General features: G+C 35.7%; 1 protein-coding gene across 4 annotated transcripts in view; it reads right to left on the minus strand.

Annotated features, from left to right (window-relative positions):
* The window catches only part of pcca (propionyl-CoA carboxylase subunit alpha), a 193,249-nt gene that overhangs the window by 79,825 nt on the left and 101,355 nt on the right, over positions 1–12,069 (minus strand). For all 4 annotated transcript variants that reach the window (XM_015363424.2, XM_015363423.2, XM_015363422.2 and 1 more), the window contains 2 exons: positions 4,076–4,186; positions 1,276–1,378 (listed from right to left, as the gene is read on the minus strand). In XM_015363424.2, coding sequence (XP_015218910.1) covers positions 1,276–1,378; positions 4,076–4,186 — 214 coding nt within the window. The remainder of the gene's footprint in view (positions 1–1,275; positions 1,379–4,075; positions 4,187–12,069) is intronic.

Genomic DNA, 12,069 nt, shown 5'->3' on the forward strand with positions numbered 1-12,069 from the left:
TAATTCACAACATCCCCCCATCATCATATTATAATCAACTAAATCCCTGGGTAAAAAAAATGTTACCTGCTGAAGTATCTGTAGAACACAGAACCCATACATAACTTGGGCTGAAATCTTTTTTTTCAGTGAAATTCTATCTTTGAAGTCCTCATGCTAAGTGTACAAAGGCATCCCTCATGGAAGCCCAAGCCGATAAATGAATTCCCTTGGAAATTAATAAGTATGCCTGCGTTTTTCAAGTAGGTTAGATGCTTAAATGAGTTATCGAGGGTTAAAGGCATTCTGAGCCCTAATTAATTGGACTTGTTAAGATTCCTCCAGGAACTGTCACTTTGTGCAATAAGAAAATTAGTCTACTTTGTACCTCACTAGTTCGAGTTCAGTGTGCTCTCTTATGGTCATGTTTTTCTCATCAAAGTATACGCTCTTCAACATAAGATAGCGGGGTACTAGTTATCAGTTCCTGCTTTCCCTGACCACAGACCCACCCCAAGTCAGTGTGACATAAAATCAATGTGATCTGTGAGTTTGTGATACAGCAGGGTCACTACAACTGGGGTGAAGTTGGAGAGGTCTCCCCCTTGGAGCTATTGTTCTTCTGCAGTGGAAAACATAAATAAAATTAATCCATTCCTCCACTGGCTTGTGAGGAATGGAAAACAAGAACAGCAGCAATCTAACTTGCTCACTAATCAACTTTTATATAAAGAAGATTATTTGAAACTATGCACCTTCAAGAAAAAAAAAGGATCAGTATTTAATTATGCACCGTACAAGAGATCATCACAGTTATTACTCGGACGTGTCAGCTAGAAGGTTCTTAATACTGAGAGAGAACTTTGCCCTTGCTGTACGACTGTCACTCATGGCTGATCTTGGTTCGAAAGCAATCAGTGACATTTATAGCACAATGGATGATTCAACTTTAGGATAATTCACTGCTCGCTAGGATACAGAGCTGTGCACTGACAAGATATGGGCGTCTCACCATGTCATAGATCGGTGCAACACAAGGGATTTAGTAGGGTCTTATGCAGCCGAAGCATCTAATAGACACACATAAACGGATTGGTAAAGAGTTTTTAGGCTGTGGTAGCACAGCCAGCAAGGTGTCTTTCCCCTGCCAGCATAGTGAATGACAGGGAAAGAAAACCATGAAGAGGACTCCTTTTTAAAATGGAAAGTTATAAAGTTAATCGGAGGAGCCAACTTCAGCTACCACAAAGGATTTCGAAGGTTAAAGCAAGTTGCACTGGACTGTAGTTCACTTACCTCAAGCTGCCTAAAAACCTCTGAGATCTCAGTTGAGTTGCTACAAACAAGGAGGCAGCAGATGCAACCAACTCCTCCTGCTCTGAATCCGTTAACTGATGGCCTAGGCAGAGGAAAAACAACATCAATGTCTGATGCACTGAGAATATGAACCCCTTTCTGGAGAAAAAAAACTGAAGAAAAAAACAAACTTCCACAGAAAATACTTTACCTAAGATGTTGATATTGTCATTGTTTTACTAATAAAGTTTTAATATGCACCGGTTGTCATCCAACTAAATATTCTAATACCGTGGAGTGTCAAAAGACTCCTTGTTTATAAACTTTCAAAAATGAATCACACTTAAAGTGACTTTAAACTTGAAACTAACTCACAACCTAAGATTAGTCTGTGAGATAAATTTCAGCATAGCATCCAAACAGCAGATTCCCACACACAGTCAGTGTAGTTTTACAATGTTTAGTTCTTTTGTTTTCTTTTTTTTTCCCCCCGTTTAGAAATGGCAGATTCTCCACATGCTGCCATCCCCAGAAGCTTAGCTTTGGCATGCCTTGTTCTTTTCAGGGACTGAATGACTTTGCTTCAACATGTGTAGCGCTACTTTTCAAGGACGTCTTGGCAATATATGAACCTGCTACAGAAAAGTTTAATTTTCAAATGATGGATTACATTACAAGCCATGCTAAGGAGTGAGACACATTGGACTGGCACATCATAGAGAGGAAATAATGGATTTTTTTATTCTAAGACTGTTGGCTTAACTGTACTGCTAAGAGATGTAAGCTGTTAAAAAATGAATGAATATTAACATAATAATATGGGCTTTGATTAAACTCTATACAGAAAAGCCAGTTTCATTTCCTTGAGATAGTTTTGTTATAAAACAATCCCTTGATACTAAACTTTAAATCAAATGATATAACATAAGAAAATAATATGAAAATCACAGATTGAAAGAATTGAAGTGTGTGATATTGTTTTCATTATGTATGGATTTCTGTTGAGGTTAACTTTAAACAGCAACTGAACTATCTTTACTTTTTCTGGATAAATTTACATTAAAACAACACTGGGATGCTTCTAGGTTTAAAAAAATATAAAGGTTCACAAACCTAAATATACAATCTAGCTCATTATCTATTTTAGATTATTAAATTGTTATTACTAACCACCCAAAGGTGCTAGACTGGCATTTCTTATGTTTTAATGTCAGTTTAAATTTTAGAATGCATGTCACTAGAGTTTTTATTCAATATAACTTAATGAGAGGTAACTTTATAAAGCAAACTTAAGGATCCACTAAATATATTATTGAATGTATCACTTGCTGTGTAGATGTATTTCATGTCATGGCTTATTTATTGAACTCTACAGGGGGGAAAAGGACTAAACATACCCAGAAGGGGATTTATTAACTTGTAAAACAGTTAAAACAAAGGGAAAATTGAAGTACGATTTACTCAGTAAATACTTTTTCTGAGTTTATTGAGCCCACCTTGTAGAACCACATATTCCAATTAAGCCAACATGATCAAAGTCCTATTTACCCACCATAGTTTCAGCTTGTAATGAACTTAAAAAATATAAATAGCCCACTAAATGACAAATCACTGCTCTGTCTTGGTTTCAAAGTACTTTTTAATGTGTTTTAAGGATTTATCCACAGTGCCAAAAACGTTAGGAGTTGGGCTTTATTTTTCATGTTGAGAAAACATAACTTGAAGCTACAGGGAATAAAAATGGAACTTCTTGCTCTACCCTGCTTGTTCCAACACTGCTTTAACCTTCTTGTGGTACATTTTTCATATACTGTACTTCTCTCAGATTCTAAGGCTGTTAATCATCTGTGTAACTGTAAACTATACAACCATTTGTACAGGCTCAAATGTATATACATCCTTTAAGAGTAAAGAAAGCACCTGATATAAAATTAAAAAGATTTCTTTAAAAAAATCTGAATATGAAAATTTGAATTACTTACAACCCTACATAGTAATAACTAAAAGAGAGGAACAATATCCCTAGATCAATTTATATGTTTACATGCCTTAACATATACTGCAAAGTGATAGCCACGCAATGTGTCCCAATTTATATGGATAACTGTAAAACTATAGGATGTAAGCTGCCTGGTAAACAGCTTAGATCAAATGTGTTGATTTCTCTGTATGCTAGTAAGCTTGCTCTTCAAAATATTACAAATGTTTGTACACGTCATTCGGAAAATCTGGGGACATTAACTGGTGATTTGCATGATTTATAATATTTTCTTATTCCAACTGTCTTCTCTTTAAAAATGTATTGCTGGCATTGATAAGTTATCTCATAAGTGAAGTGGCAGTCAGCTTCATCCTCCTTTTACAAGACAATACCTATTGGAAAGGGTATGCCCATTCCCTGACAATGTCAGGGAGAAGGGTACTTGCTTCAGATGCCACTTGCATTTTAGGAGTGACTGCAGAAGAAAGAAACTGTGATACCAGAATGTACATACTCGAAGTAAAACAACATTTGTTCACTTCCTATCATCTTTACTCACAGGTTTTACTGGCTTTCCCTGTAAAATTGGGCTGCAAGCCAATTTCAACATCAATATCTATTTTATAAATATCTATTTATTTATGGAGGCAGGTATCTGTTCAGTTATGTATAAATATTATAATATCATTAAAAATCTAGGAGCTATGGTCTCAAAGAATGAACAATTGATCTCTTTTCTAGCTACATGGTGTTTCCAAAACCTTTGGGTAGTGCTCTATGGACTAATAAACTACATATATGGTTAAAAAAGTATTTTACCTTTAAATCCTTCGGGGTAGACTTCTGGGAGGAATTTTGTGCTGATATCACCTTTAACAAATCGGGGGTGCCCAATTATCTCTCGTAAAAGAGGAATGTTATGTGTTACACCTAGAAAAGAAACCAGAGAAAAATGCTTCAGTCACAAAGAAATCCAAAATGAAAAATTTCCCAAATCCCATAAAGAGTTCTGACAAAGTTCTGAATATCAGAAGAAAATGGCATTAAATTTAAGCCTCTTAGTACATCTATATTTAATTACCTGGTCTCTGTCTATCAGTAACAACTATGGGAAAACCTTTGCAATAGAAAAGTCAAGTATAAACAGGTATACTGGTATATACTTAATTTAAAATAAAAGGAATTCCTGAGAATTCATGCATTCTAACTAAACGGATTCAAAATAAAGCAAACTATTTAAGGTTATGCATGTCTTAGTTTAAAAAAAGCCTAATGCATATTTTAAAGGACATCACAATCTTCTTTTCCTAGAATATTCTATCCACAGAATGATCTCCCCCAGAAATAAGGTATGTCCCAGGCAATGCAGTCGAGTAGGCTGGCTTCATATCATTTAAGCTTTTTGTCACAAGATCGTGGGGAAAAATATGACAACTACCCAGCCTCCCTCTTCAAGGTTTTTCTTCATGGTGTGGAGAGGTTTGCAATCCTGAGACTGAACTATTTCATTACTCAAACACTGCTGTCTGCACAAATCACTAACAATAATTCAATTAAATAATTAAATGAGAAAGAAAGGCATTCACAATATCTCTGACACACTTTTTGACAACAGTGATAAACATAATACTGCAGCCCAACCACCCCCGAGCCCAAATCTTTTTCATTCAGCATGGCTTGCTTTTCTTCCAGAATGCGAGAGATCTTCTCCTGCCCTGAAGCAAGCCCGAGCTCTGAATATACTTATATACAGTTGTTTTTGCCCAGCCCTCTGCTGGTGTGAGTTTCCCGGCTCTCTGTGTGTGGCAGACGCTGAAAGTGGTCGTGACACATAGAATGAGGCTCAGTCTGATTGAAATATGACATTTTTACCTCCTAGAGCTGTTGAGGAGCTATCCATACCCTGTGCTACACAACTGGCTCAATGAGGAGATTTTGACCGTTTGATTAAAACAAGATCAGTCTTCACGCCACCTGGTGTCACAGGACCAGTTCAGGTCACCACGGTTCTCTGGAGTTTGCAGTGGCCTTATTATAAGCAGTCAAAGTTTTCCAATAACCCTTCTGCAAATAAAAACACCATTTGAAACATAAAACCTCCCTGTGCTCTTTATTTTCTGAGCCACAGCGTCATACCGAAATCTGTCCTGTCCTCAATCCTCTTTAAAAAGTCTACGATTAAAAAAGTATCATTTATGAACAAGATGTGCAATTGGAATTTGATGCCACTACTGCAGTTTAGACTAAAAGCAAAAGAAATCTAGTCCATTTTCAAAGTGTCACTGAATAGAAAATGTAACATGTTATAGTGTGAAACCAGATAGTCTCGTGCTTTTTCGACACATCCAATGGATCCCTGGCGAGATGATGGTTGAGGACAGATGCTAGGGATTTCGCTGTATCAATTGATTGCCCCAACGGACCTTATATCAAACACTGCCAGGAGTATCCTAATTCACTCTGAACCAGCTACTCTGATACTACAAAGCTTGTTGGATGACCACTGAGAAGGAAAAAAAAAATGATGTCTTAAAAGGAAACATTAAAGATGACTAGCAGTGTATAAGTGCTCCAGACTAGCACTGGATACAGAAAAAGATTTATCTAAATTGAATCAGAGAAAGCCTGTTTTTTTTCTTCTTGGGAGCATAAGGCATTTCAAAGAACTTTTAGAAATATGCACACGCACACACATTGAAACCAATGAGAACACCTGCAACAGAATACAGCCTGCTTTAAAACAAACTGCCGGTGTGCCTGGATAAAATATAAAGAAGGTTAAGACAGCAAATTTTACTCTGTGCTATAATACCTATTAGAGTAAGGACTGTGAATCTGGGGATCTTGTCAGTGACCAAAATGAGCTCACAACACATTTACTGTATAATACTATTACTATCATTATACTTCAGGGGAACAAGAAAAAATAGCATCTCATTTTTCCATAATACAGTACACAAAGCTGCAATAAAAGGCAGCTTAGATTTGTCTAGGAAGCTTTGGCTAGTTGCCAGAATGTCTACTTTCAAAACATGGCTTATTCTGGGCAGCGAGGGAAGCGATCTCAAAAAAAGGAGGAGGGGAGGGAGTGCTTCCTCACACTAGAATGAAAGCCGGATAATTGAATTTTCAATGTGCATGAAGGAGGTGAAGAATCTCCAAAGAAATAAAACTTTAATAACAGAAACAAAATGAAAGCAAAAAAAATAAACCCAACGCAACTGGACGACATTTTTTCCCCCAAAACCTACAGCTCCCCTCGAAAGCCCCTATGAAAACAAGAAATTTTAAATATGTAATTTAAAAATGACCTCTGTCAAAGTTCATAAGGTCTCCATCTGTGTGTGAATAACAGCTAGACTAAAGAATGATGACTCTCCAACAGCTTGTTCCCGACTACCTGCTGCTTGAAAAACACTGGCCAGACATTAAGCCCAACATGCTCAAAGGATCAAACGAGGCCAACAAATACTGCTTATTTCATAAAACCAGGAACCTAAAAAGAGAACTTAGAGTATATTAGGAGCAACAATGGTATTTCAAGGGCAGGAATTTGCAGGTTTTCTGCAAATTATTCCAAAATGCTTGAATTATTGCCCACGTTATGTTGTAACCTATACCGCTGATGATTTGTGGGGGCCGAAATAATAAGACTGTTTGAAGCCTAATCCGTTTTAAATTTTTAATTAAGAAACAACCCAAATGTAAGCCTCTTTGTTATTCTCTGCTGCCCATGATAAAAAAAAAAGCTTCTGAAAATGTTGTGAAAATATGCAAAATCCTAGGGGGTCCTCACATAAAACGAAAGGCTATCAAAACAAGTCATGTACCACAATTTAAACAGAGCAATTAAACCAAGGTTACAGTATGGATTTTCTGACATATCAAAAAGAGGTTTCTCTGGGAACTGAATTGTCTTAAGCAATTAGAGAAACAAATGAAAGCCATAAATATGTGCTTTTCTTTGGTATATCCAACTCGATTCTGAAAGATTTCTGCTTCATTGTCTGTAGTACTACTGTCTGTTCCATTCACAAAATAAGGAAAAAAAAACAGCTGGTCTTTGTACTCCTGCTAGTTTCAAAAAAAGCAAATAAATAAATGTATATCATTTTTGAAAATCATTAGACCTCAGTTACAAAAATAGGACTTTAAACAGATAAAATCAGAGTTAAACTCTGGCACCTGCTTGTATTTGTCTGTTGTGTCTGGAATAAAGAGAATTTAGTGAAGACCCCCTATCGCACGCAAAGTACTGGTGGGGGGCATATTGTGATTGCTTTGGCTCTACTCTCTGCAATACTCTCTGGATTGGCGGTGAAGAGCGCCTGCGCACGGCCGGGCTTCTCAGATCACCAGGATTAATCCAAGAAGCCAAAAGAGACAGAAATGCCATGAAAAAAGGGAGGCCCTGGCCTAAGACTCGCTACCTCCTAAAATGTCCAGGGCACCTGGAGAGTGTAGTGAAATCTAATCCCAGTATGAAGGCCATCGGAATAAAACAACAGTAGGAACCGAGGCCAGTCTCCCACTTAAAATGGATGGACTAAATACCCACTTGGCTGCTCGGACACTCTGTCAACAGTAAGGAAAAAGTGGCCAAAGGAACACTGTACAGATACAAATTGTACCTCAAACCAACCCCCAGCCCTGCATATCCATTGAGCGCTTCATTGATTATTTATGATTTCCTCTGTGGGTACAGCATGCAGTATGGCTCACTACAAATGATACTCCATTTATCTGCTCTCATTAAACATTGTTCTGGTATAATAATGCAGACGATGGAGGTGCTCAAAGGGCTTAGCTGATCTTCTGTGTGAAAGGGCCATTGTACATGTGAAATACCAAAAATGCATCCACAGACTGCTTTATTTTTTCATTCACATATTAAAGCACAGAGGCCGACTCCCTCTCTCCATACAGACAAAAATATTCCTTAATGTACACTGCCAAAGATATGCATTATGAAAGTTCCAACCATGTTTCAATTAAATTAATACACCTAAATTAACCTATAACCCTCACTGACCTATACCTCAATCATTCCATCCATGGGTGCCAGCTAATTTCAGCATTTTTATCAAAACAAATCTATCTACAATTAATTTATTGCAAAAAATTGAAAAAAATACATTGGTTCAGGGATTGTAAAATACAACAAAATGTGATGAACAAAAGATCTGTTATGAAACATTTTCCATTAAGGATTAGGGTTTGCAAAATTACAGTATAATTAAAAATCCACAATTAAATTTTCTAAGGAAATGGGATTACTTTAAAAAAAACTAACAATTTAGGGTACACATCTATACAGCAGGTGATTTATTCTGGTGCAAAATACCATAAGGAATCAGCACTGTTTTATTTCAATTTGAAGTGATCGGAATAACAAAATAATCCGATGCTTAAAAATAACGATGTTATCAAATAAAGAAGGTCCAGAAGGCTAGATGTTATGTATATAACAAAAGAAAGATGAGAGATTCAACACTGCTTCCGTACGAGAAAAGCCCTGTCACCTCTGATATTGAGTTTAGATTACTTCTCAATGGAAGAACTCAGGCCTATCATCCGTCCCTAATAGTAATAGTGCAGATATTTTACAGCAAATAGGATGCACTTTGTTTTCAGTTATTGAACTCTGTATTACTTCAATGAATCCACTTTCAGACTCAATCCTCAGCTAATGATTTTCTCTGCGACCCTTTATTGACAGCTGCAAAATACTTGCCCACTTCCACTAACCCTGTCAGAGCGATAGAAATTGACCAGAAGCTTCATGCTTTCAATTTTATTTTCAACGCAGGATACCACTCTGACATTGCTCTTGTTCCAGCATGGAAAAAAAATCAAGCGAGGCACTGATACTGACTTTATATCAAGAACTTGAAACTCAAAATCAGGCCATTCTCAATCAGGAGAAAAAAGCTCAGAGTACTTACATTCTGTAATATATATTTTTTTAATATGAAGGATAAAATCACACTCACAGCATCTTATTAAAGACTCACTTCAGGCTTTATTATTTTTAAAAACTTCTAATAATTTGTAAAAAGACAAAAAAAAGTAATTGAAATAACATGTATTTGGTGACTACAGTATTGCTAGCATGAAGAGATAAAGCACAAAATGTAATGCCCAAATGCTGGCTCTTTTGTGTCTTTATTTGTTGACCTGAAACCTAATTAGTTAACAATATGAATTGTAACTTAATTTGTAATTATGGCTCCAGACTTTTCAAAATTTTGGAAATGCTAAGATATTAAACTAATTAAATCACACAAATTACTTTTCAGTTAATTTTCATATTTTGATACCAACACCTTAAAGGTGAACCCAGATTAAAAGACAGACTGTAAACTTCCAAAAGCAATATTTCAATTAAGGTTATTAATGCTATACTTAACAGGTTGGCACCACATGCTCATATTCAAATGTTCTATAGCTGAGTTTCATAATTGTCAAAGAGCAAAGTGAAACACATACCATTTCTATGATGCTATCTCCAATAATTTTCCAAAGATTAGTAGCCTGCTGATTAATATTGCTCCACTAGCAATATCCTAAATATCCTTAACATACTGTTAAATCCCCCCAACCAAGTGCTTTTACTTCTAAAGCACATTCCTGAAAAAAATAACCTAAATGTAAAAAATATACTATATACTATAAAGTGCATATGCCATAGAGCACAGAGGAGGACATATGCCTTTTTTGAACAAATAAGCCACAAAATCTACCACATAAAACTTACTGTGCTATACCTAAGATATGCTAATGTGTTTTCTGCATTTAATCACCACAGACTAAATGGTTTTATTGAAGAATGGAGCTTATTTCTGAAACCTTTTAGATGTTTTTGAGTTATTTCTAATTCTCTAACTTCTTACATGCTTTTTTATAATGTGTCCTATATAATGGAAACCCAGGCAGTCAATATGTGTATTAACTGCTGTGTTTTCACACTGCACTGGGTCACACCAAATCAAATTCTTTGCGCAATAAAATATATATCTATATTTTAATCTTGTTTTCCTTTCACAACTTTAATTTACAAATTGTCTTTTTATCAGCAAAAACAAACTGAGGTGGTACCCTGGCACAATCTGACAATCAGGGCTGTACTATTAAGACAAAAAAACCTTTTTTGGCTTGTTTTTCATATCTGAGATTACTGTTGAAACATTAGCAAAGAAGCAGCTTTGTAATTTACAGATTAAAGCAGAAGAACAACAGGACATGTAAGCAACACCATTAATCAAACATTCTACGTGTAGCTGGTCCAAAACTAGTAATCAGCACTGTCTACCATGTGTATTTATGGTCACTCAGTTTCTTTAAGATCATATTCCTCCACTATCCACAGAAATCTTACCTGTTCATAAACTGCATTCATCACTTAAATATTCACCTCTCATCCACTAGCAATATCCTAAATAACCTAAACTTACTGTTAAATCTGCTCAAATAAGTGCTTCTACATCTAAAGCACATACTGTACATTAAAAAATTGGCCAAAATTAAACATTTTACTGTGTACTATGATGTGCATGGGCATACAGCATTTGCTTTTTTTACTCATAAAAATTAGCCACATAAGATTTTCCACATAAACTAGGAGAGCACGTTCAGTTTAAGGAAGCAAACAATTCCCATTCACCACAGTTTGTGGACATTATAATGCATCTTTGCACATTTTTTAGAGGATTTAAGCATATTATGTTCAGAATGCTTGTTTTCTAAATACACAGTGTGCTAGAGGATCCTTCAAGACAAAGCTGACATTCAGTTAATAATCAAGAACAGCTTTGGGAACTGTGATGTCCTCACTATACATTTTAAAAGCTGTATTGTTATGCAATACCTCATAAAAGCATATTAAATTAAACTGATCAGTGACATTACATATGTTCCCTCATGCACATCCTGGGGAGCACATTGAAATCTGTAAATTATGGCCCTTACAAACATCCACTGTCCTGTTGTTCTTTACCCAAGAAAAAGTTATGATCTACACACTGATTGCCACTTTGAAATAATCAATTTTCTACTGTATATATATCTACTATATATAATAGTTGTATTATTTCGATTTTAAAAAGATTCCTTCAGCAACACATCATATATTCATACAACAGTTAGTCTCTTTTTAGGCTAATTGTCTGAAATTTATTGGACTTTCCCTTACAGATAATCTCTACAAAATAGTACATTCCTAAGTGGGTTTTTTGCTTTTGCTGCTTATAATTTTCCATAATAAATGATCATCAATAATTTAAAATTCAAGATGGTTTTTGAGACGTACCAGTTTTTGTTTCTAAATTGTTCAAAATATATATTTTTTATTTTTTCATAATACAGTTCGCCAGATACTTCTGTCCTCTTGAAAGTTTCATTATCTAGTGCGAGCTCTGCTTCAACTAGTATATTTCTGATTTTTATTTGTACTTCATAAGTGTATTACCTGTTTCTTCATTCAAATTTTACTTACAATTCTGGTAACATTCTGAGCATGTTATGTTTGAGTCAATTCCCTTTCCTCGCTCTCATGTAACAGTGTACTCTATTCTCACATTATTCATTCAAGCTTTTGTCCCACATCATGGAAAGTCCAACTGGAAGTAAAAAATGACCTTTAATCCATTGCCGGAAAAGGGCTGCTTACAGCTGCACCTGGGAAAAGCTGGATTTTTCTGTATCTAACGTGGGATGCTATGCAAAGTATTCCTTGCTTATTGCTGGAGAGAAGTTTTGATCTTGAGACAAAAAGCTTTCCATCACTAATAAAATGCATTAACCACGTCAAAGAA

This window comes from Lepisosteus oculatus, chromosome 15 (genome assembly GCF_040954835.1).
Source record: "Lepisosteus oculatus isolate fLepOcu1 chromosome 15, fLepOcu1.hap2, whole genome shotgun sequence".
NCBI lineage: Eukaryota > Metazoa > Chordata > Actinopteri > Semionotiformes > Lepisosteidae > Lepisosteus > Lepisosteus oculatus.